The sequence below is a fragment of the Nesoenas mayeri genome, assembly GCF_963082525.1.
Source record: "Nesoenas mayeri genome assembly, chromosome: 12".
In the NCBI taxonomy this organism is placed as follows: domain Eukaryota; kingdom Metazoa; phylum Chordata; class Aves; order Columbiformes; family Columbidae; genus Nesoenas; species Nesoenas mayeri.
The window spans coordinates 8,709,492-8,732,554 of NC_137547.1; the positions used below are offsets into that span (position 1 = coordinate 8,709,492).

At 60.1% G+C, this 23,063-nt stretch overlaps 4 protein-coding genes across 7 annotated transcripts; 3 read left to right on the plus strand and 1 right to left on the minus strand.

Moving 5' to 3' along the window:
* Nucleotides 1-72: 72 nt before the first annotated feature.
* Nucleotides 73-3,763, minus strand: CTU2 (cytosolic thiouridylase subunit 2). 2 transcript variants are annotated; one of them, XM_080352195.1, is made up of 16 exons: nt 3,669-3,763; nt 3,141-3,212; nt 2,690-2,768; nt 2,552-2,611; nt 2,418-2,478; nt 2,135-2,244; nt 1,774-2,045; nt 1,562-1,697; nt 1,324-1,455; nt 1,135-1,226; nt 946-1,037; nt 807-861; nt 637-703; nt 502-560; nt 302-404; nt 73-199 (listed from the first exon to the last, which is right to left on the minus strand). In XM_080352195.1, the coding sequence occupies exons 1-15, from the start codon at nt 3,740-3,742 to the stop codon at nt 341-343; spliced, it is 1,425 nt and encodes a 474-aa protein (XP_080208321.1). In that variant the 5' UTR covers nt 3,743-3,763; the 3' UTR covers nt 73-199; nt 302-340. The 2 variants fall into 2 exon arrangements, with proteins under 2 accessions (XP_080208321.1, XP_080208320.1); XM_080352194.1 differs by lacking the exon at nt 73-199 and having other exon boundaries at nt 279-404.
* Nucleotides 3,764-3,832: 69 nt separating this feature from the next.
* On the plus strand, nt 3,833-10,799 carry RNF166 (ring finger protein 166). 3 transcript variants are annotated; one of them, XM_080351802.1, is made up of 6 exons: nt 3,833-4,007; nt 5,316-5,472; nt 6,262-6,374; nt 6,546-6,660; nt 7,461-7,568; nt 8,584-10,799. In XM_080351802.1, exons 1-6 carry the CDS (start codon nt 3,835-3,837, stop codon nt 8,647-8,649), a joined length of 732 nt encoding a protein of 243 aa, XP_080207928.1. In that variant the 5' UTR covers nt 3,833-3,834; the 3' UTR covers nt 8,650-10,799. The 3 variants fall into 3 exon arrangements, with proteins under 3 accessions (XP_080207928.1, XP_080207929.1, XP_080207930.1); XM_080351803.1 differs by having other exon boundaries at nt 6,546-6,657; XM_080351804.1 differs by having other exon boundaries at nt 3,864-4,176.
* A 1,342-nt stretch (nt 10,800-12,141) lies between these two features.
* On the plus strand, nt 12,142-15,635 carry MVD (mevalonate diphosphate decarboxylase). The gene is made up of 10 exons (XM_080352251.1): nt 12,142-12,271; nt 12,951-13,021; nt 13,112-13,226; nt 13,306-13,452; nt 13,524-13,723; nt 13,821-13,895; nt 14,052-14,270; nt 14,351-14,466; nt 14,549-14,657; nt 15,069-15,635. Exons 1-10 carry the CDS (start codon nt 12,202-12,204, stop codon nt 15,147-15,149), a joined length of 1,203 nt encoding a protein of 400 aa, XP_080208377.1. The 5' UTR covers nt 12,142-12,201; the 3' UTR covers nt 15,150-15,635.
* A 259-nt stretch (nt 15,636-15,894) lies between these two features.
* Nucleotides 15,895-22,701, plus strand: CYBA (cytochrome b-245 alpha chain). The gene is made up of 8 exons (XM_080351677.1): nt 15,895-16,006; nt 16,744-16,813; nt 17,008-17,082; nt 17,282-17,365; nt 17,441-17,522; nt 17,609-17,749; nt 19,649-19,915; nt 22,682-22,701. The coding sequence occupies exons 1-7, from the start codon at nt 15,949-15,951 to the stop codon at nt 19,808-19,810; spliced, it is 672 nt and encodes a 223-aa protein (XP_080207803.1). The 5' UTR covers nt 15,895-15,948; the 3' UTR covers nt 19,811-19,915; nt 22,682-22,701.
* The last annotated feature ends 362 nt before the right edge of the window (nt 22,702-23,063 follow it).

The following is a 23,063-nucleotide window of genomic DNA, read 5'->3' on the forward strand; positions in this document are numbered from 1 at the left end:
CACTTGTTGTGACTTTGGTTTTGTTTTTTTTTATTATTAATTCAAATGGTTTATTTATACAGATATCTAATAAAACAAAGCTGAGGCTTCCCCAGCTGATGTGTGGCTGGGGCAGGGGGGTGGGATGGGATGGGACTGGGGACCTGCTGCGCTGGGGGTACCAGCACCCTCCCCTGCAAGATGGGGGCTGGGGCCTCTCCTGTAACCAAAATAGGGTGTAAACACAGCTACCTGGGTGCCAGGGGACCCCAGGGGCTCTAGTCACCCACCATCCTTTGGGAGGGGTGACACCCTGCCCCACCAATGCCCCAGATGGATGGGGATCTATCCTCAAGCCTCTTCAGCTCTTGCTGGGCTCCTCATCCTCCTGTGGGACCTCCAGGCTCTGCTGTTCCATTTGTGCGCTGCAAGGGACACAGTGTGGGACACAGGACATGGTGTGGACAGAGAGACATGGCATCAGGGGCTTTGTGGCAAGGAATGGACCCTTTTCCCCCGTACCTGTGAATCCTGCGCTGGGCCTCAGCACGCACATAGGGTGGCAGCGTGGCGAGGGGACCCTGTGAGAGAGAGGTGACACAGCTGGGGACCCCTGTCCCCAAGGAGAGCTGCCCCACCGCACACCGAAAGCCTCACCAGTTCCTTGAAGGTGAGGCGGCAGCCGTAGCATAGCAGCGGGATGAAAGCGGCTTTGCTCTCAGCCCTGCAGGGACAGAGACACTCAGTGGAGACAGTGCGGTGACCCTGGTGCCACCACAGTGTCGCACCCCCATACTCATGGTGCTGCTGGGGGGTCCTGGCAGTACCCATTCTCCTCCGGCTCCTCCATGATCAGTGTGGGCTCCAGCGCCAGCTCCTCCTCTGCAAGAGTGGGAGGACAGGGGTGTCACTGGGGATGCGTGTCTGCCCCTTGTAACCCCCACAACCCCCACCTGCCCCACTCACCCCCGTCGATGTCCAGGGCGCACAGGCAGAGCAGGCAGCGCTCTGACTCGCTGCTTGCCTTTGCTGGGGCCGGGCTCAGCTTCTCACCCGTCCTGCAGCCAATTTGTGGCAGTGAGCAGGTGCACCCTACTTGTCCTCCAACCCCCCCAATCACCACCCTAGGGTGTCCCTGTGCAGGGGGCGCCATACCGGTAGACAGTGCTGATGGTGGCGGGATAATCCTCCTGCAGCCCCAGGAGGAACCGCTCTATCAGGCGGTGGATGCTGGGCTTCTCCCGGCGCTGGGGGAGCGAGCAGGGGCAGAATGAGGGGGTCCTGTCCCCGTCGTGGGGACACAGAGCTCAGGATCTCTCCACAAGGGACAGGGGATGTCCCTACCTTGGTGCGGAGAGGTGGCGCGATGATGGTGGGGACATGGAAGAAATGGTTGTAGAAAGCGATCTCTTTGGCCGTGTAGTCCCGCATGGGCCGTACCACCAGCACGTCGCCGTGGCGGTCATCTGTGAAGCCCTGTGGGTACGTGGCTGCTGAGGGACCTCCCCATGGCATTATGTCACCCTCTGGGTAAGGACAGGCCACCACCAGCTTGAGGACAGGGTGCCGGAGGGCTGCTTACTGTGTCAACGGCGAGGAAGGCACCACGACCCAGCGTCAGGTTGGTGAGGAGCTTGATGGCCACACGGGTGCAGCTCTCGGCTGTCATCACCTTGGTGTAGCCCTTGGTCCGAGCTGTCTGCAGGATGAGGTGGGTCCTGGGGGACAAGGTGACATCGGCTCAGTGTCACTGCGCCATGCCGGTGTCAGCGCCGGGCAGGATTGTCCCCTCACCGCAGCATCTGCAGCAGCTCCTCTCTTGCCGTCGCCGTCTCCACGGCCTCAAAGAGCCGCAACAGCTCCTGGGTGCGGGCAGGGGCGGGCAGGTGGGGGGCAGCTGGGTCCCCCACCTGGGTGCTGGGACCAGGCGGAGAAGTGCCACCCTCCCTGTCCCCCTCCTGCCGCTGCTGCTGGATGAAACCCTCCACGGCCTCCTTGTAGGACTGGCCGGGCTTCCCAGAACTCCCCGGCCCGGGCCGCAAGATGGATGCGGGCAGCTCCAGCGCCTGTGGGGCAGAGGTAGACATCGAGGAGGGGTTTGGGACAGCCAGATGTGTCCCCCCGCCCTGGTGTGTCCCTCCCAACACCTCTGTACCTGCTCCAGGTGGGCCAGGTGGAAGGGGAAGCCAGTTGCTTGCAGCAGGGCCTCCATGCGGGCCAGGGTCTGCTCCCGCTGCGCCAGGCTCTGTCCCCGCACCGCTCCCTCTGCGCGGCACCACCAGGGACATCGCGGTCAGGATGGGACACCCAGCCCGTCCCCACGGCCAGAGGGGACACCCCAGGGTGCCACAGCCATGCTGGGCTTGGTGACAGCTCCCAGCCCTGGCATGGCACAGAGGGACCCTGCCCTGGGAGCGGGGAGCAGGGCTAATTCTTACCGTCAACATAGATGAGGCTGGGGACAAAGCGGAGCTTCTTGGCCGTCTCCCGGCTCAGCCCCTAGCAGAGGCGCAGGGTGAGGGGCTGAGTGAGCCATAACCCCCTCAAACCCTCCCACTGCCCCCGCACTCACCTCCTGCACCTGCCGGAGCATGGCACTGGAGGCCGGGCCCCCTGACAGCGCCAGCAGCACCTGCAGGGACAGGAGGGACGGTCACTGGCCCCAGCGGTGCCTCACAGGTCACCCCCATGTCCATGTCCCCCTCCATACCTTCTCTCCCGGGAAGATGACACGGTTCTTGCCCAGCATTGCACGGAACTTGTGCACAAAGTAATCACGGAAGCAGCCGCTGTGGGGACACGGCTGTGAGCACGGCAAGTCGCACGGCCCCCAGCAACCATGTCCCCAAGCCCAACACCCCCGAGCCCCACAGCTCCAAGCCTTGATGTCCCCAAGACCCGATGTCCCTGAGAACCAATGTTCCCAAGCCACAATATTCCTGTACCCTGCTGTCCCCAAGCCCCAACATCCCCAAGCTCTGATGTCCCCAAGCCTTGATGTCCCAGAGACCCAATGTCACCAAGCACCAATGTCCCAAAGACCCCATGTCCTCAAGCCCTGTGTCCCCACACCCCAATGCCTCTGCACACTGTGTCCCCGCACCCCGATGTCCCCACACTCCGTGTCCCCACACTGCGCAGCCCCCATCCCGGTCCCTTACCGGCAGAAGGGGTCCCCGATGCGGATGATGAGGGCGGCAGAGCCCCCGCACTTCATGCAGGGTCGTGGGTGGCTGCGGGGACACGGGGGTCACTGGGGACACGCCGGGGGCGATACCCGGCGCGGGGGGCCGAGATCCAGGTCCCCGGGGCAGCACCAGGAGTGCACTGGGGGGAACCGGGGACAGCGCAGGGGGTACCGCAGGTAGCGCCGGGAGACACCGGGGGTAGCACCGGGGTGGTATCGCAGGTAGCAACGCGGGGTGGTAGTGGTGGCAACGCTAGAGACAGCACCAGGGGTACCAGAGGGATAACGGGGACTGCACCACACGGCAGTTAACGGGGCTTCCGCGGGTACCGGGGGGATAGCGGAGCTAGTACCGGGGGGATAGCGGAGCTAGTACCGGGGGGCTACCGCTGCGGTAGCAGGGAGGGGTTACCGAGGGCAGCACGGGGGGGTTGGGAGGGTACCGCGGGCAGCACCGGGAGCGGCCCTGGGGCCCCCCCCGGCTTCCGGCTCGGTGTCCTACCTGTGTCCCTGGCCGCGGCGCCGTGCCGGGCCCGGTCCCGCCCCGCACCCGCCATCCCCCGCCGCCTCACACATGGCGGCCGCGCTCGGCCCCGCGCCGCTCCCGGTGGTGACGCGGCGGCGCGCGTCGCTACGTCACTCCCGCCCCTCCCGCGGCCGCCGCCGCCATGTTCCGGAACCTGCTGGTGGCGGCGGCGCAGCGGCCCCAGGCCCCGGGCGGGTCCCCGCGGCCGCCGCCTCCCGCCGGCCCCGCCGCCGAGGCGCTGGAGGCGCAGTTCAGCTGCCCCATCTGCCTGGAGGTTTTCCACCGCGCCGTCGGCATCGCCGGCTGCGGACACACGTGAGCCGGGGAACGGGGGCGGCGGGGACCCCCGGCCTGGCCCGACCCCCGGGGACGGACCCGCCGCGGGCACTGGGCAGCGGCCCCTCTCTTGCACCGGGGCCCCTCCGGGCCCGCTGCCCGGTCACCTCAGCCGTCACCGGGACCCCCAGCCCACCCTGCCAGCCCGGTACGGCGACCCCCAGCCCAGTACTAGGATCCCCCAGACGGGTACCGGGACCCCTATCCCACCCTGGCCCGGTACCTGGACTCCCAGCCTGATACTGGGACCCCCAGCCCAGTACCGGGACCCCCAAACCTGGTACCGGGACACCTGTCCCACCCTGTCAGCCCAGTACCGAGACCCTCAGTAAGGTAGTGGCACTCCTAGCCTGGTACTGGGACACCTGTCCGACCCTGTCAGCCTGGTACCGGGACCCCCAGCCCAGTACCAGGATCCTGATTCCACCCTGTCAGCCCAGTACCAGGACCCCCAGCCTGGTACTGGGACTTTACTCCCACCCTGCCAGTCTGGTACCAGGACCCTGTATTTTTCCCTCTCCCTTTTAGGCCAGTACTGAGAACCTGGCACCAGCTCCCGTTCCCCAGCGTGGTCCTGGGGCTGCTCCCCCCATGGGTGCTGTGACCCCCGGTACGCGGGGAAAGGCTACAGGGAACTGGTCCCCTGCTCCTGCCAGTGTTGCGGTGACACCTTGTCCCGCATTCATGGTCAGTTTTTGGGACGCTTTGGTCTCTGTTGAGGCTGTGGCTTTGCTTGGTGCCCCAGCCTGGTCTTGCTCTTCCCCCTGCACCCCCCCAGCTCATCTGGGGCTGGGGACACCTCATGGGGGTGATGCCAGGGAGCTGGGCAAGGGGCACCCCTCCATGCAACAGCAGAGGTTGAGCAGCGTTTCTTTCCCCTGTTCTGGGTGGGCAGGAGAAGGGGACAGGGACATGGTGACAATCGACTTTGTGGGGGCCAAACTGCTTTACCGCCTTCCCTGGGGGAACCATCTTGCACTTCCCCTCTGCTGCTTTGACTTCTCATCCGCGGTCCCGTGGGCATGAGAACCTGACAGGTGCTGAGCTGGGCTCTAATGTGCTCACCGGCTTTATCCCCATGTGGCCTGGGTGCTCAGCACCGTTTTTTATTTGGCTCGGCTCACATCTGCTCCCAGCCACGGGTCTCAGAGCAGCAGCCTGTCCAGGGAGATCCTTTGGGTTGTGGGCTGTGCCTGCCCTCCCTGCAGCCTCTCCCATGCTCCCAGTTCTGTCCAGTTCTCCCAGTGGGGCTGCTGGGCCACTTGACGCTGCTCTCTGTGTCCCCAGGTTTTGCGGGGAGTGCCTGCAGCCCTGCCTGCAAGTGCCATCACCGCTCTGCCCGCTCTGCCGCATGCCTTTCGACCCCAAGAAGGTGGAGAAGGCATCCAGCGTGGAGAAGCAGCTCGCGTCCTACAAAGCTCCCTGCAGAGGCTGCAGCAAGAAGGTAAAGCTGGCAGGGGTGCGCTGGCTGTCCCCATCCCATGCGGGCACGGCATCGTTTGGGTGCCAGTCTCGCAGCCGCAGTCACTTTCTGTCAGTGGTTCGATTTGTGGGATCCCCTGTTTGATGGGTCCCCAACTGCACCTGTGAGGCGTGGTGTCCCCTGCATGCCTTTGGCAGCAGACTGGAGCTATAGTTTGACAGTGAGGACCTTCAAAAGCAGGCTGAGGTGTTCCTGCCACACGGGAGAGGCTGAGACAAACCATGTCTGGTGCTGCTCCTAACCGGGGGGAGGATTTAGATCTTGCTTAAGGTGCTGTGATCCCAACAGCCACAGGGGACCTGAACTGGCAATGTGGCCAGGCCCTGGGTCTGGGACGCTTCAGGGACCAGCTGTAAATTCATGGTGTGTCTCCACTGATGCATTTTCTGGCTCCTGTTAACTTTGGGAATCTTCTTGTAACTCCCTGGTTGTGGCCAGGAAGGATCCCATATAGCGTAGGGACAGTTTGGGGTTCCCATTGGCCAACAGTTCCTCTTTTGCAAAGAAAAACAGTGTTGGTGCTGCAGTGTGGCTTGTGTGTGACCTCTGGGGACACGTACAGCGAGCGTGCAGCCCCAAATCTCTGTCCTGCAAGGAAGGATGGGCTGGTGCAGTGTTTCCATGCTGACACGGGTCTGTCCTGCACAAACTAGTGTTCGCTCTGACCTCGGTTGACCAAAGCTGCTCTCCCGAGCTGTAGGGAAAGGTGTCACGGCCTCCAGGAATGTTTCTTCTCTCCTCATTCTCCAGGTGACCCTCGCCAAGATGCGCTCTCATGTCTCATCCTGCGCAAAGGTGCAGGAGCAGATGGCCAACTGCCCCAAGTTTGTTCCTGTTGTCCCCACATCCCAACCAATCCCCAGGTACTACTGCATGTTGGGCAGGGAAACGTGTCCCTTCTTGCTGACTGCACTGGCACTTACAAGCCTTAAAATCCAAGCATGTGTTCTGTTTTCCCCTGGGTAATCACAGGGGGAAATATCAGTTCCCCCATCACTTCCCAGGGGATCTGAGCTCATCCTTGTTCTCTTTAGCAACATTCCCAATCGCTCGACATTCGTGTGCCCATACTGCGGCGCCCGGAACCTGGACCAGCAGGAGCTGGTGAAGCACTGCATGGAGAACCACCGCAATGACCCCAACAAAGTGGTGAGCAATGCCAGGACGCTGGGACGGGCTGGTTTTGTGCGGGGTAACTCCTGGAAATCCAGATACACCAGAGCTAATGCATCCGAAGCCACCAGGACACAGACCATCTGCTGCACATAAAGTACAGCTGTTTCCAGATGTTTGTTTGATTTAAATCTTGTTGACCAGATGGTCTCTGAAATGACCTGCCTCTGTCCCCCTGTGCCTGCGACTTGCCTGGTGTGGAATTTCCTCTCCCCATCCCTGCTGGGTTGACAGAGATGGTGAATTTCCAACTCTGGCACCATCTCAGGCATGAGGAAGAAATTGTTGCCCCTGAGGGTGGTGAGAGCCTGGCCCAGGTTCCCAGAGAGGTGGTGGATGAACCATCCCTGGAGACATCCCAGGCCAGGCTGGACGGGGCTCTGAGCAACCTGAGCTGGTGAAGATGTCCCTGCTCATGGCAGGGGGGGCACTGGGGGAGCTGGGAACGTCCCTTCAACCCAAACCATCTGTGATTCTGTGATCTCAGAGGTGCTTGGGCACATGTAAGTTATCACCAGGTTAAAGCAGCTGTGCCACGTGCCAGAGGCTCTGTGCACCAAGGGCTCTTCCTGGAAGGGGGTGAGGACCCCCGTTTTTAGCACATCCCTGTCTGTGAGAGAAAGGGGACCCCCACTCACCTCTCCCTCATGTTGTGGCTGCACCAGCCCCGCCAGGGGATGTGGTGGCACAAAGGTCTGTGCCCACAAGTCACAATTCCCCTTTGAGTCACGATTCCCCTTCGAGTCAAGACTCCCCTTCGTCCCTGCCCTCCGCAGGTGTGCCCGGTCTGCTCAGCCATGCCCTGGGGGGACCCCAGCTACAAAAGCGCCAACTTTCTCCAGCACCTTCTCCACCGGCACAAGTTCTCCTATGACACGTTTGTGGTGAGTACGGCCCCGAGCTGAAACAGAATCATCTTCCCCACATCCCAGACCCAGTAGCCAGGAGATGAAACCGGCTCTTCCCATCCTGCTTTTAGCCCCTCATGAGGGGAATGGGATGGATCCTCCTTTGGGCTTTTGGGAGACACCCCAAAAGTCGATTTTTTTCAGGCAATAAGCTCCAAGCAGACTTTATTCTAGCCAGAATTGTTTAACAAAGAAAATCAACTAGAAATATGTTTAGCCAAAATTATTCAGCACTTTGACAAGGGAGGCACATGGCACATGTGTAGCCCCACTTAGGAGACCCCCTGTGGGTGTGGGGCTGGGCCCAGGCAGTGTTCAAGCTGGTTGTCATTGGACACACCAGGAAAAAAAGAAAAGGAAAATGTTAGTGCTTTATGTGAAGATGGCTTCTTTCCTCTGCGTGCTCCATTAAAGTCTTCCCCTGAGGAATTTTAACAAAAAAGCTTTTTTCTTTGAGGCTTCACACGTTGTAGGAGGGGAGCAGCTGGGCTTTGGGGATCTGGCTGCTGCGTGGGGGGTATCCATGACCCCGCTTGGGGAGCTGCTGACCCCTCCTGTGTGGGGGTGAGGGGTTGATTGCCCAGCCCTGGCCCCAGGGACCTGGGGAGGCTTTGTCCACACCCTGCTCTTATTGCAGGGCCATTTGGTGTCGGGGCAAGGGACCCACAGCTATTTTATGGACAGATATTTCCAGTTGAGGGAGCGGTTGCTGTGTCGCGTAAACCCAAAGCGGAGCGGTGGAGAAGCCTCTGTTGTTGCCCTTTGGCTGCAGCTTCTCTGTGGGAACGTTGTGCCGGGCCCGACCAGTCTAAGAGCAGAGCTGTTGTTGGCAGGAGAGGGACTGTGGGCACAAAGAACACCCCAAAATGTGCGTTCCGGGGACCTGTTTGCCAGAGGAGCTGGACACTTGCAGCCTTGCTGGCTCCATGAGCAGAATGTTCAATGGGGGCTGTGTGGCCCGACTGTCCTGACCATCCTTCTCTGTTTCTAGGACTATAACATTGACGAGGAGGCGGCGTTGCAGGCTGCCCTGGCGCTCTCACTCTCTGAGAACTGAGGGTGACCGCGGAGCATCCATTTGGACCCCCCTCGCCGCACCGTCTCCTTTTGCACACTTGACCTTCCCGCTGGGGAGACACGGAGCTTGTCACCCCCCCGGACACCTGCTGCCACCTCCCATCCCTCTCCTCTCGGGGCAAATCCCACCTTGTTGAAGAAGGTGGAGACTTGAGCGTCGTGCTGGACCGGTGAGCGAGCAGAGACGTCTGCTGCTGGGAGGAGAGGGGAGTCAGCGCCGGAAGGATCATTCCTCGGTTAGATGTTTCATATCCGTATACGGAGTATATACCTGTATCCAGATCTATTTATTATTAGATGCTTTTTGGCACCATTTTGTCTTCACGCTCTCTGTTGCGGTTAAATAATAGGTACGTAAAACTATGATGCATTTTGTGCAGAAATGCCCTAGTTTGAAAATGCAGTCGTCTGCCTCCTTTTTGAAAAGGAAGAAAACAACACGGAGCAACTTTTTTTAAACTCTTCAAGGCTTTTTTCAGAGACGTCGGTCTGTCCCATGCCTTGCTGCAGGCAGGAGCTGCCTCTTTTGCCACACTGAATCCTGGGGCTGCCTCTTTTGTCACACTGAATCCTGGGGTGAAACATTGCCCTTGCGTTCCTCGTGATGGCAGAAGGTTCGGAGGAGTCCGCAGGGATGGCGTCCGGTGAACCCCTCACATTCCTCGTTTTGTACTGGCTCTTGTGATACTGAGTTCTTGCATTTTTCTACATTAATTGGCATGACGCCTTTTCCACGTTTTATAGAGCAGCAACAGAAGCTGTTACTCTTCACGCTGCAATATATGTCACCGGGGACAAGAGTATTTTTATGGAACATTATTAAGAAAGTATATTTTTAAAAAAACAAACAAACATGCTGTGGATTTGAAATCGGGTGGGAGGCAGGAGCCGGACCCCCACGGGACTCTGTGGGGGACAGGAGAAGCACGCGAGCGTCCCCTTCAGTTTTTTCTGGGCTGTTCCCTCCCCTGCTCGTCGTGTTTCTCTGCAGGCGGGTGCTGATGCAGGAGAGGCCAGGTCAGAGCAGCGTCTCGTCGGGTGCCGAGCAGGGCATGGTTGAGCTTTTGATGGCTTAACCTTCGCGGGCAGGGCTCCCTGGACACGGCCGCAGGCAGGACGTAATCCAAAGTGCTGGTTTTCTGTCTGCAAGCGAGCAGGCAGGTCGGTTGTGCCACGCTGGAGCTGTGCGCGGAGCAGCCAGGTCATGTCTGGTGATGGGCGCGCAGGGGGAACGTCTCCCCAAGCATGATCTCATCCCTGACGCTGAGCATCTTGTCCCCCTGAAATAGGGGTCTGCATCCCCCTTTCCCAGGTCTCTCGCTGGGAGTAGGGCACACCTGGGCAGATGTTGATCCAAGGGATGCTCCATAGTGTCCTGGTGACTGTCCCCTCTGATCCCCCGCAGGGCTTTGCAGAGAAGGGGTGTGGGACAGCCCATCCCTCCGCGTGTCCCTGCTCGGGGAAGTGCCCTTTTGGGGTTTATCCGAGCCTTGGCTCTCGCTCCAGCTCTGTTCTAGCAATACTGTCTTGTTTCTTACTTTGCTCTCAATAGTGCTGGGTGTTTTGGGGGCTGTGGGCTCCCTCATGCCGCTGGCAGCTCTGCGAGGAGCAGGCAAAGGGCAGGGAAAGGCTGGAGCTGCTCTGCTCCCTTCCCTCCAGCCAGGCTGGCGAGGAAGAATGGGGTCGTCCCTTAGCCGCACGGTCATCCTGGCACCTTCCCAGCCTGGGGGACATCCCTGGTGGGACAGGGAGCGCTGGCATCTCCCAAAAGGGACCCAGGAGGGTTTCCCAGCCCTGTGCTCAGCTGGGACTCTTGAGTCCCAGAGCAGCTCTGGCTTGTAGGGAGCTCCCTGCCTCTGAGACAGCACTATTAACCTCTCTGTCTCCTTCTTCCTCCTCTTCCTCCTCCTTTTTGCCCTGCAACGCCAAAGCAGGGGCAGTGAGAGCTGCTTTTGTAAAGCACTTTAAGGCCCGGGATGTGAGGGCTGCCAGCCGCGCTCGTCAGTGTGTTACCCGCCACTTTTTGCATAACTAGAACTTTTAATGAGACGTACTGTTTTTTGAAGAAGAATAAAATCAATGAGGTATTTGTAGCAAACCATTTTTCTCAATAAAGGCAGTTTCATCCACGGGCAGCTTCCCTGTGTGGTCTCTGCCCCCCATCCTGCCTTATATGGGCTGCTCCTTCTCCAAACATAGGACTCATCTTTACAGCTTTGTGCCAGACTCATTAACTCCTGTTAATGGTGCTGCCGTGGGGTTTGGCAATGCCATTTCATCACCTCGGCCCTCCCCCCTGCCCCGGGTGCTGGCCAGGGGACCACAACGGGTGTCCCTTGGGGTGTCCTGGCTCCGAGCCCCTGCGAGGCCGTTGTGGTTCCCCAGGGACACAGGCTGCATCTGTGCCCCCTCCCTGGGGCAGCCACTGGTGTCCCCTCAAAGGGGCCCAGGGGTCCACCCTTGTCCTGGTGCTTGCCTGTCACCTCTGGTTTGACCCCAGCCCACAACTAGGACTACGCAGCCACTCACTTAATCCTTCCCCCCACCCTGGTGGGATGGGGAGGAGACTCAGGGAAAAATAAGGTAAAACCCATGGGGTGGGATAAAAACAGTTTAACAGAACAGCCAAGGAAGTTATAACAATAATAACAGAAGAATATACAGAGTGAGGGATATGTGATGCAATCGCTCACCAACCTGGAAACTGATGCCCAGCCTGCTCCCAAGCAGCAGTCACCAACACCACTCCTGTATGGCTGATCCTGGGGAAAATAACTGTGCAGTGGTTGTTGTTGTTATTATTATTATTATTATTATCATCATCATCATCAAACAGGTGATGCTGGAAAAAGAGTAAATACAAAAAGCCAGTTCCAGCTACAGACAGAGCATGAGGTGAACGGTCCAGCCTGGCCGCGGACATCGGTGCTGTCCTGTTGTGCTTCCTCCCAGCTTCCACGTACACCTGGAAAGTGGAAAAACTGTCCACGGTTTCCTGGCAATAACCAGGATATTGGCATGTCCTTGCGCTCGTCTCATTCCGACCGCAAAACGCAGCCTTGCTACTGGGAAAAAAAACCAAAACAGCTCCACTGGAGCACTGGGGTGGTGCTGGGGTAACTGGAAGCACTGGTGCATTGGGAAAACTGGGGTTTCTGAGGGCACAGGGAGCACTGGGGTGACACTGGAGAGCTGGGGTGCTGGGAACAGGGGACTGCCGAAGCACTGGGAGCACTGCTAAGTACTGCGAGAGCCCGGACTCCGGGCTCGGCACAACAGCGCATGCGCAACTCCTGCCCGACTCCAAGATGGCGGCCTCGCAAGCCCGTCCCAGCGCCGGCAGGGGCGGGGCAGGGCGGGGCCACTCTGTGGTCCGATCGCTGCCATTGGACACCGTGTGCCGGGTGCTGCTGCGCCGACCAATGGCGAGGCGGCGGCTTGCCACAGGTGACGGCCACTTGCATGGCGCGGGGGCGGGGCTTGAGGCTGCTCGCACTTTGCCGGGAGCCCCGGGAGCGGCGGCAGCAGCGCGATGGCGGAGGAGCGGGCGCTCACCATGGTCACCTGCACGGCCCCGGTCAACATCGCCGTCATCAAGTACTGTGAGTCCTGGCGGCCCGCGGGCAGGTGGCGGCGGTTCTCCTGGCGGCCGGGACGCTCCCTCGGTGCTGCGGCGCTCCCGGGCGCAGGCGCAGGGCCAGGCGGGGCGGAGACCCCCGGAACGGGGTGTGGGGACGGGGCTTGGACCTGCCCGGGGTGGGAACGGGCAGAGATGCCGTGAGGGCCGTGCCAAGCTGTGCCGTGCCGTGCCGTGCTAAAACAAAATGTCACAGAATCAGAGAATCGTTTTAGTTGGAAAGGGCCTTTGAGATCACCGAGTCCAACCATAACCCAGCCCCGGACTGACCCACGTCCCTGAGAACCTCATCTCCGCTCTCTCCAGCCCCTCCAGGGATGGTGACTCCACCACTGCCCTGGGCAGCCTGTTCCGATGCCCCACAGCCCTTTGGGGAAGAAATTGTTCCCAAGATCCAACATCAACCTCCCCTGGCACAACTTGAGGCCTTTTACTCTTGTCCTGTCACTTGTTCTTTGGGAACCAACACCCTCCTCAACCACCCTGGGCACAAATACTGAAAATATTGATTATAGCTGCAGTAGCTCAGCTTATTCATAAACAAAATGAGTGCTTCAGATACCCAACACCTCTGACAAGCTGTGGCGTGCTGTGCCGAGCAGTGCCATACGAAGCCGTGCCATGCCGTGTTCTCTCTCTCACAGGGGGCAAGCGTGACAATGACCTGATCCTGCCCATCAACTCCTCCCTGAGTGTGACGCTGCACCAGGACCAGGTTGGTGTGGGGTCAAGGTCAGGGTCAGGCCCCTCCGCCCCACTCCTGCCCCCCCTCAGCCCTCCATGCTCACCCCAACTCTCCCCACAGCTGAAGACCACCACCACAGCTGCCGCCAGCCGGGACTTCACGGAGGACCGGCTGTGGCTGAATGGGGAGGAGGCTGACATGGGGCACCCCCGGCTGCAGGCCTGCCTGCGGGAGGGTGAGTGTCCCCCACCATGGGCACCCCCCAGGACCGGAGGGTTGTCCCCCGTACCAAACCCGCACCTGTTCCCCCACAGTGCAGCGCCTGGCCCGCAAGCGCCGAGGCAGCAGCGCCGAGGACGTGAGCCCGCTCAGCCTCTCCTACAAAGTCCACATCGCCACCGAGAACAACTTTCCCACCGCTGCTGGTTTGGCGTCCTCTGCCGCCGGCTACGCCTGCCTGGGTGGGTGAGCGGGGACGTGGAGGGGCGGTGGTGATGGGGTGTCCCCCCTTGACCCCGTGCTGTCCCCGCAGTGTCGGCGCTGGCGCGGCTGTACGGCGTGGAGGGCGAGCTGTCGGAGGTGGCACGGCGCGGCTCGGGCAGCGCCTGCCGCAGCATGCTCGGGGGCTTCGTGCAGTGGCAGCGAGGCGAGCGGCCAGACGGCAGGGACAGCCTGGCCCTGCAAGTGGCCCCTGAAACGCACTGGCCGGAGCTCAGGGTCCTCGTCATGGTGGTGAGGGGGCTGGAGGATATGTCTGTACCTGCTGGCTGGGTGGGTTTTGAGGGGACGGTGCAGGGGGTTTGTGTCCCACTGTCTGTGCTCCCCCCAGGTCAGCGGGGAGAAGAAGCCGGTGGGCAGCACGGCAGGTATGCAGACCAGCGTGGACACCAGCCCCTTGCTGAAGGTATGGTGCAGGGTTTGGGGTCTCATTTCCCTTAGTTGGGGACTTCTCTTCATGCTGGGGGGCTGCGCCTGCAATGCCGCTCAAGTAAAGCCCAAAGGCTCGCGGTGCTGTTAGTGTCCTTGAATGGAGGTGACCGTGACCCTCTGGCTGCGGCAGCATCGAGCAGAGGTGGTGGTACCGGAGCGCCTGGAGCTGATGATGCGGCACATCCGTGAGCGAGACTTCGAGGGCTTCGGGCAACTCACCATGAGGGACAGCAACCAGTTCCACGCCACCTGCCTTGACACCTTCCCTCCCATCTTCTACCTCAATGACACCTCGCGGCGCATCATCGCCCTGGTGCACCGCTTCAATGCCCACCATGGCCGCACCAAGGTACCGGCCGGCCCCGCGCAGCTCCCGCTTTGCTGTGGTCCCCAACCAGGTCACTGTGTCCCCCCCGCATTCCACCACAGGTTGCCTACACCTTTGATGCTGGCCCCAATGCCGTCATCTTCACGCTGGCCGACACTGTGGCTGAGTTTGTGGAGGTGGTGAAACGCAGCTTCCCCCCCGCCACCAACGGGGACCAGTAAGGACGATCGCATCTCTCACTGCGGGAGGAATGGGGTGGCTGGGGGTGGCTGGGGACTGAGTGCTTGGCCATGCTGCAGGTTCCTGCGGGGACTGCCTGTGGGCTCAGCCTCACTGCCGGAGGAGCTGCTGGCGGCTGTTGTGATGGAGCCGGTGCCAGGGGCCATTCGGTACATCCTGCACACCCAGGTAGGGGAGCTATGGGGAGACGTGTGGCAGGAAGGCCCCATCAGTGTCCCCAGGGGGTGTGTGGGACCCCATCCCCAGGGGTGTCCGTGGACCCCCATCCCTGTCCCCATCCCCAGAGTGGGTACCTGAGACCCTGTTCCAGTCCCCAGGGGTATACAGGACCCTGTCACCATCCCTGCGGGGTTTGTAGGACCCTATCCCTGACCCGGGGATGTTCATGGCCCTCATCCCTGGTGTGGGGTCTGTGGGACACCATCACTGTCTCCAGGGGTGTGCAGGGCCCCGTCCCTAGACATATTCCCACTACCATGACCCATGGGGTGGCCTTTTGGTGTCTGGGGGGCCCAGAGCTGTCCCACAGCCCCCAGTGGGGGGTCCCTGGTGCTCCTAACCCTCTCTGCTGTCCCCCAGCCCGGCCCCGGTCCCCAGCTCCTGGATGACCCCAGCCAGCACCTCCTGGGAGCGGATGGGCTGCCCCGCTGCAGCGCCTGAGCTCTGGGGACATCGCCATGGACATCGCCAGGGACAGCTGTGATGTACTGGGGGGCTCTGCCGGTGCCACCTGGAGGGCTTGGGGTGCTGAGTCTGGCCCGGTGCTAAGTTGTCCCCAGCCCTGGGGTGGGTTGTGACCCCTCCGGGGCTGCTTTTTACTCTTTTTTAAGGAAATAGAGGTTTTCTGGCTGCAGTGCTGTTTTGAGGTGTCTGGGCTCTGTGGGTGGTGTTGGGGGGAGCGAATGGGCAGTGCTGGCTGCAAGGTGGGGGGCAGGGCACAGCTGTGCATGGCCCTGCTGGGGCTGATCCTGTCGCCTGTCACCCCAGATGTACCTGCTGGGACCGATCCTGTCCCACATCACTCCAGACACCCCTGTCCCCTCTGGAGATGCTTGTGTCCCCTATCCCCTCAGCTGTCCCTGGTGGGACTGCTCCTGTTCCCCCACGTGGCTCCTGTCCCCCCGTGGCCCCTGCAGGGCTGGTCCTGTTCCCCCACAGCCTCTGCTCCCCTCTACATCCCCAGGGGCTGGTGCGGTGTCTCTTTGGGGAGGAGCTGGGGCGGGTCCCCGCGGGGGGGCGTGGCCTGTTGGCTAGGGGGCGTGGTCTGCAAAAAGGAGGGGCGTGGCACGTGGAAGAAAGGCACGATCTACGGAAAATGGGCGTGGCCTGAGGATTCAGGGCGTGGTCTGCGGGGAATGGGCGTGGCCTCGGGCGAAAGTGGCTGGGTTACACCGTAGCGGCGCATCCGCCTTCCGGGTCCGGACGAGCGGAACGGAACCGAACGGGACCGGGACGAGCCATGGGGCAGATCGAATGGGCTATGTGGGCGAACGAGCAGGCGCTGGCGGCCGGGCTCAGTGAGTGCCGGGGGTGCGGGTCAGGGGGATGCAGGGGCAGGACCTGGCTGCTGCCGGGGGTCCCGAGCGCCCCCGCCCCCCGCAGGACTCCCTCCGGGCCCCCCCGACTGTGGGTGTCCCCGCACCGGGGGGAAGTTGAGCGCCCAGCGGGATGGGCAACCCGGCTCCGGGAGGGGCTTGGGGGGCTGAGCCCCGGGGGGACAAAAGGGTACGGCCCCACTCAGGAGGGCGGCAGCACCGGGGGGACCTGGTCCCGGCAACCGGGGGGCGACGGGGGCTTCCGGGATGGCGCAAACTGGAGGCGCCGGGGACGATCGGGAAGTCCCGGTCCCGCTGGGGATGCGCAGGGCAAGAGTCTCCCCTCCATCCGCTTCTCCTCCCTCCCTCCCCTCCCTCCACCTCCTTCCCCTCCTTCCCCTCCCTCCCTCCGCTCCATCTCCTCCATCTCCTCCCTCCTCTCCCTCCTCTCCCTCTCCCCGGCTTTCCTGCCCACTCAGGGCAGCCAGAAGGGCGCAAAGCTCGTGGGTGAAGGCGACATGTGGCCACGGGGACAAAACCCTCCCCCCACGAGGCCCGCACCCTGGAGCCCCTCAGGTCACTTCCCTGTGGGTCACGCACACAGCATCCCCCCAGCATCCCGCATATTGGGGTTGTATCCCAAGTTGGGGGTTTGTATCCCGGGTTTGGGGGGCCGTGTCCCCAGGCAGGCCCCTCCCAGCCCCGCTGTGTCCCCGCAGTCATGCTGACGGGCGGGATCGTGGCCGTGGCGGGGCAGTTCAAGGGCTGGTACTTCGCGGCGTACGCCATGTATCCTTACGGGGAGGATGCCCGGGGCTGGGCTGCAGGAAAAACCTGCCCTGATTGGAGTGGGAGACATGGATGGGGGGGACGCACCATCCTCCTCTCCACTCTGGCCCAAATCACTCTTTCCCTGCCCCAAACAGCCCTTTATTTTGCACTAACCCTGCCCCCGAGCGCCCCTTTCCTTGACCCCCGCTCAGCGCAGCAGGTGTTTTGGTCTGCCTGCTCGAGTACCCCCGGAGCAAGCGGAAAAAGGGCTCGACCATGGAGAGGTGGTAAGTGGTGTGTGCCCCCCCACACCCCCAGAACTGGGGGTCCTGATACCCCCCAGCCACGGGGACATGGCACCAGGGCTGGGAGCGGAGCTGGATGGATTCCCTTGCGGGGGACAGCACGGTGCTGCAGGGGCTCTGGGGGCTGGGTGCCCCCAGGGTGGGGGCTGGTCCCTCTGACCCCCTCAGTGTTGCTCTGCAGTGGCCAGAAGTACCTGACGGCAGTGGTGAAGGTGTTTGGGCCCCTCACAAGGAATTACTACATCCGCGCCATCCTGCACGCTGCGTAAGTGGGGCGTGGGGTCAAGGCTGGGGTACAGCCCGCCCTGAGGCCCCCCTGAGCCCCCAATCTCTCACACAGCCTGGCCGTCCCTGCCGGTTTCCTCCTCTCCACCATCCTGGGCACCGTCTGCTTGGGCATCGCCAGCGGCATCTACCTGCTGGTGAGTGCAGAGTGGCTTCACGGGGGGGTGTCTTATGGGGGGGCTGGGGAAAAGGGCCCCCCATGCCCACCCCCATGGCTTTGCAGGCAGCGGTGCGTGGGGAGGAGTGGAGACCCATCGAGCAGAAGACCCAGGAACGGCCACATGTTGGGGACACCATCAAGCAGCCCCCCAGCAACCCCCCGCCCCGGCCCCCTGCTGATGCCCGCAAGAAGCAGCCGGCAGAGGTGGGGGGGCAGGTGAACCCCATCCCCATTGAGGCTGAGTAACATGGGGCCCCTCCTGCTGCTGCCATGCCGCTCATGCTCCTGCTTCCCAGCTGCATCCTGGTTCACTGGGAGGAAACTGGGGTGCCTGGATCCTGGGGATCCCCAAATCCCCAGGGGTGCTCAGCTCCTTGCTGGATCTCCAGTTCCTGGAGATCCCCAGATGCCTGGGGATGCACAGATCCCTGAGAGGTTCCCAGCTCCTTGAGGGATCTCCAAAGCCTGGAGATCCCCAAATCCCCAGAGATGCTTGGATCCCTGAGGAATCCCCAGTTCCAAGGAGCTCCCCAGCTTCTGTTGGATCACCAAGGATGCCCCCATCTCTGGGGGATCCCCAGATCCCTGAGGATGCTCAGCTTCCCAGCTCCCAAGGGATCCCCAGCTCCTGGGGCTGCTCAGCTCCCTGGGGGATCCCCAGCTCTCCCAGCAGCACCAAGTCCTCTGGGGGATCCCCAAATCCCTTGGGAACCCCAGTTCTCCAGGGAATTCCCAGCTTCCCAAGAGGTGCCCAGGCCCCGCAGCCCCTCGGGGATGGGGGGCGGATCAGGCACCTTGCTCCCTGCACTGGCTCTCGCTGTTTCTTGTCACTTCTGTGGTTGCTTTTGCAATAAAAGGTGGGAAAACTGCCAGTTCCCCTTCTTCTGCTCCCCTGAGGGGCTGCAGCTGCTGAGGCCACGTGTGGGGGTTTTAAGGATAAACAGTGCGATTACGGGCAAACCCTGTGGTGCAGCTGGAGCTGGGCTGGAGCAGAGTGTGGCTGCTGCAGGGCCATGTCCCTCCTGCCCCGGGGGGGACAGGGAAACATCCCCAAGGGCTATAGGGGCAGTGGGGTCAAGCTGGGGGAACGGGTGCAGTGGTGTGTTGTCCCCAGGGCTGGTCCTGTGCCCCGGTTGTGCCCCAGAGGAGCCCCCAAACCTGGAGTGACCCCCCAACAGGGAAGGTGTGTGGGAGAAATTCCCTACCCACTCCCACTCGTGGGTGCTATAGGGTGACTGGGTGTGACATGTGGGGGACAAGGGACAGTCACATCCATATGCTGCATGGTGGTGACAAATTCTTGACCCGGTTGGGCATCAACCGTTGCTCTGGGCTCCCCCATGTGAACCCCAGTCTCATGGGCCGTGCAGCCGCCCCAGGGCACCCGTGGATGCTGGCAGGACACGAGGGGTGGCCCCGGCAGGTGGCGCTGGGCCCGTGGGTGCTGGGGGGCAGAGCCGTGGGAAAGGAGCGAGTGGTGGGGAACTGTGGGCGCTGGGGCTGCCCCCCTCCAGGGCTGGGACCACCCTCCCCATTGCCTGCCAGCTGTACTGGGTGCACTGGTGCTTTGCCAAGCATCGCCCCACGGGACACCCGTGGACACGTTCCCATCCCATTGTCACCCCGGCTCTGTCTGGGAACAGAGCAAGGACCATGCCCGGGGAGGTCGTCCTTTATTTGCTGCCGTCGTTAAATAGCACATATAGAGGAAACAATAAATAGGTTTAGGGGAAAATAAATAACCAGCGAACCCCCTTACAGTGCTCGCAGGGTCTGGCTGGGGGGCCTTGGGCACCGTGGGGTGACGCCGGACCCTGAGTCGCAGCCTTTGTGGGGGTCAGAGGGGGGATCAGCAATAAATACGGGTTAAAAAAAAAAAAACAAACCCCAGCAGCAAGGCTGATAAATAACTCATAAATAAGGAAGTGATGGGTTGAGGGGACACCCGGCTGTGGGTGGGTGCTCTAAAACAAGCACGGGTGGGGGCGGACGCGGTGACACAGTCACGCTACGGGGCTCCACGGGAGCCGGGGGGCTCAGCGGGCGGTGCGGGGCAGGACGCAGGTGCAGCCCACCGGCACCCTGATGTAGTCCACCTCGAAGGTGACGAGGCCAGGGCCCGTGGGACGGGGACAGGGCTTGCGGCGCAGGACCATCATGGTCTGGTGGATGGCCACCGAGTTGAGCGACGTCGTCTCCCGCCCTGTCTTGACGTCCACACAGCCGCTGCACAGGCACTCGGCGAAGGCCAGCTTGCGCGGGTAGCGGTTCTCGTCCTCATCGATGCTGCGGATTGCGGGGGGACACGGTCAGTGAGCCCCTTACCCTGTGCCCCGCAAGTCACCCCTGTGCTGGGATCAGCAGTGCCAGGTAACAGGGATGCCCCTGGGAAGAGGTGTGGGACGGATGCTTGGGGAAACTGAGGCACAGTGTGGCAGCCGGGAATGGGTGTTGGAGAAATGCTTGGGGAAACTGAGGCACAGAACAGCAACCAGGGAAAGGGTGTTTGAGTGATGCTTGAGGAATCTGAGGCACAGAACAGCAACCAGAGAAGGGGCGTTTGAAGGATGCTTGGGGAAACTGAGGCATGGCACAGCAACCAGCAAAAGGGTGTTTGAGCGATGCTTGGGGAAACTGAGGCACGGCGTGGCAGCCGGTGCAGGATGGGGGCCCTGGGAGACACGCACTCACCGGTAGCGCCACGGGGAGATGGAGCGCTCGTTGGGCTCACTGCGCAGGCCGCTGCGGAGCTGCAGCGCAGGGCAGGCAGGCTGGCGGTGGCGGCGGTGGCGGCGGAGGTGGCCCTCGGCCTCCTGCACCCGCTCCAGCTGCGGCACCAGCTGCACTGGCACGTAGTGGTCCCAGCGCAGGCTGCGGCCCAGGAGCTGCGCGGGGGCTTCACCGTCCCCCAGCTCCCCCGCGCTGTAGCAGCGCACGTGGGGGTGATGTGGGGGGACGCGCAGGCCGGGGCGCGGGGCCAGGGCAGCCAGGAGCAGCAGGGCAGAGAGCCAGCCCTGCGGGAGAGCGGGTCAGAGGGGACACCGCGGCTGGGCACGGGGCACACCGGCATGCACACGTAAACTCACAAAAATACACACAGAGTACCAGCACACATCTATATACACACGCATCCTCCCAAAGTTGTACATGTGCCTGCACATATCTATGTAGCTATACAGACACAGAGATTGCCTGTACATACACATACATGTATGTGTGTATATATATCTATCTATATATATATAAAACAGAAAACACCTGAATACACACACAGAGTGCACAGACACACACACTATCAGCACAGACACCCACAGCACCAGCACATGAGCATCCACCCAGGGAGACACCAGCACTTGTGACTAACAGACTCTAGTACCACTCTGCACATGTGTATAAGTACAAGCACACATGTACACCTACATGCACTGCTCTTCCATGTACATACACATTTATATACGTTTTTATGTATTTGTATGTGTATATGTAGATATACATAAATATACACACAGAGTACCAGCACGTCTATCCAAACACACATCCCACCCCACCCCCCCCCCAAGATGTAGCATGTGTATGTGCACATGTGCATGCACACGCATGTACAGCTACACAGAGAAGAACCGTACAAGAACCGTACATACACATGCATATATATGTGTGTATATATGTATGTATATGTGTGTGTGTGTGTATATATAATATATATAATATATATAATATATATAATATATATAATATATATAATATATATAATAGATATAATAGATATAATATATAATATATATATTATATATATTATATACAATATATAATATATATAATATATATAATTATAATTATTATATAATATATATATTTTATATATATATAAATATATTTATATATATAAATATATATATTTATAAACAGACAATACCTGTATGCACATGCATAGAGTGCACCAACATGCACACTATCAGCACAGACACCCACGGCACCGGTACATGCCCATCCACGCACGGAGACACCAGCACTTGTGACTAACACGCTCTAGCACTGGTGTGCACACATGTATATGTACAAGCACACACACATATATATGGCCATGCCGCACTCTGCCCTTCCATGCACGTACGTGGTTTTTTATATATATATATATATATATATATATATATACACACACACACACACAGAGGGTATAAGCACATGTGCAGCTACATGCCCAGGGGTAACAGCACATACAGACATGCATATATGCAATCACACACATATGCAAACACACACATACAATCACATACTTAAATTATCGGCATACACCCAAACTAATCTTCTGTGTGCACAGACACACCCCCAGTGGCACACACCGAGCCAGGCACACGTGTGCACACCAGACGGCCCTTACGCGTATAGAGCACTATACTCCCCATACACACACGTGCACCTCCGGCAGCACACACACGTCTCCGTGCCCATCAGCCCGATGTGCACAGACACACGTGTGTCACTGGTACCTCTGCATCCACACACAGAGCAGCACCCATAAATCTCCCCATTTCCACCCCGCAAGTGCTTATACACACGTGTGCACCGCAAACCACGAACACATCTCACCCCCCCCCCCACCCCCAATACACACACATACTTACACATTCTCCCCATCCCATCCCCAGCAATGTCCCCCTGCACCCCCATTACCATCAGGTGGGCGTTGCGGGAGCACAGCTTTGGGGAGGGGGGGGGGGTCCCTTCCGAAATGCTGCCCCGGGGTTGAGTGCCTGCGCTGCCGCTGCCGCTGCCTTTATATAGCGCTGGGCAGGTGATGTACACACACCTGGAAACTCCGGCTGCTGCCTCCTCCCCGCGCCCCGGCCCGACTTCCTCCTCAACACCGAGCCTTCCAGCCCGGGGAGCAGCTCCCGACATCCCCAAAAATTAGGAAAAGGGGGTGGCGGGGGCTTGGCTGGAACAGGGTGTGCGCCAGTTTGGTTGCTGGGATGTTGGTGGTGGGTTAGAGCATCCTGGGATGAAGCGGTTGAGCTCATGGAGTGCTGGGGTGCGGGGGGGACGGGGACCCCGCCTTGGTGGGCACAGGGTGCTCCGAGTCCCCTGCCCAGCCCCTCATGCCCCTAGGGACACGCTCTCCGTGTCCTGTGCCAGGTCCTGTTGCGCAAACCCCGCGGTGATGTCACTGTCACCGGCACATTCCTGCGGAGCAGAAATCCCGAATGAGGCAACTCTGGAAGGGCTGGCGGGTTTTGTCTCATCACCTCGGTCCAGGGCACAGGATGGGGTCAAAATGGGACCGTGGTGCTGAGCAGCGCGTGGGAGGAGAGGAGCCGCTTCAGGGATGAGTAGAGGTTCATATTCTGATCTTATTTTTATGTTAATATTTATTCATCTTATATTGTTTTAATTTCATCTTAATTATTTTATTTCAGTTATGTTATTCTATTTGATTTTTATTATTTCTTTTATTAAACTTTATTTTTATTATATACTCAATTATTGTTATTTTTAATTTTCTTATTATTTCCTTTAA

Coding starts and splice junctions, on each gene's coding strand:
- MVD (XM_080352251.1), top strand. CDS start 12,202: ATGGCGGAGGAGCGGGCGCTCACCATGGTCACCTGCACGGCCCCGGTC. Junction 12,272..12,950: donor CATCGCCGTCATCAAGTACT/GTGAGTCCTGGC, acceptor TCTCTCTCACAG/GGGGCAAGCGTGACAATGAC. Junction 13,724..13,820: donor TCAGGGTCCTCGTCATGGTG/GTGAGGGGGCTG, acceptor TGCTCCCCCCAG/GTCAGCGGGGAGAAGAAGCC.
- CTU2 (XM_080352195.1), bottom strand. CDS start 3,742: ATGTGTGAGGCGGCGGGGGATGGCGGGTGCGGGGCGGGACCGGGCCCG. Junction 2,479..2,551: donor TGCTCCGGCAGGTGCAGGAG/GTGAGTGCGGGG, acceptor CGCCTCTGCTAG/GGGCTGAGCCGGGAGACGGC. Junction 1,038..1,134: donor ACCATCAGCACTGTCTACCG/GTATGGCGCCCC, acceptor AATTGGCTGCAG/GACGGGTGAGAAGCTGAGCC.
- RNF166 (XM_080351802.1), top strand. CDS start 3,835: ATGTTCCGGAACCTGCTGGTGGCGGCGGCGCAGCGGCCCCAGGCCCCG. Junction 6,661..7,460: donor GCAATGACCCCAACAAAGTG/GTGAGCAATGCC, acceptor TGCCCTCCGCAG/GTGTGCCCGGTCTGCTCAGC. Junction 7,569..8,583: donor TCTCCTATGACACGTTTGTG/GTGAGTACGGCC, acceptor CTCTGTTTCTAG/GACTATAACATTGACGAGGA.
- CYBA (XM_080351677.1), top strand. CDS start 15,949: ATGGGGCAGATCGAATGGGCTATGTGGGCGAACGAGCAGGCGCTGGCG. Junction 16,814..17,007: donor TACTTCGCGGCGTACGCCAT/GTATCCTTACGG, acceptor ACCCCCGCTCAG/CGCAGCAGGTGTTTTGGTCT. Junction 17,523..17,608: donor CCAGCGGCATCTACCTGCTG/GTGAGTGCAGAG, acceptor ATGGCTTTGCAG/GCAGCGGTGCGTGGGGAGGA.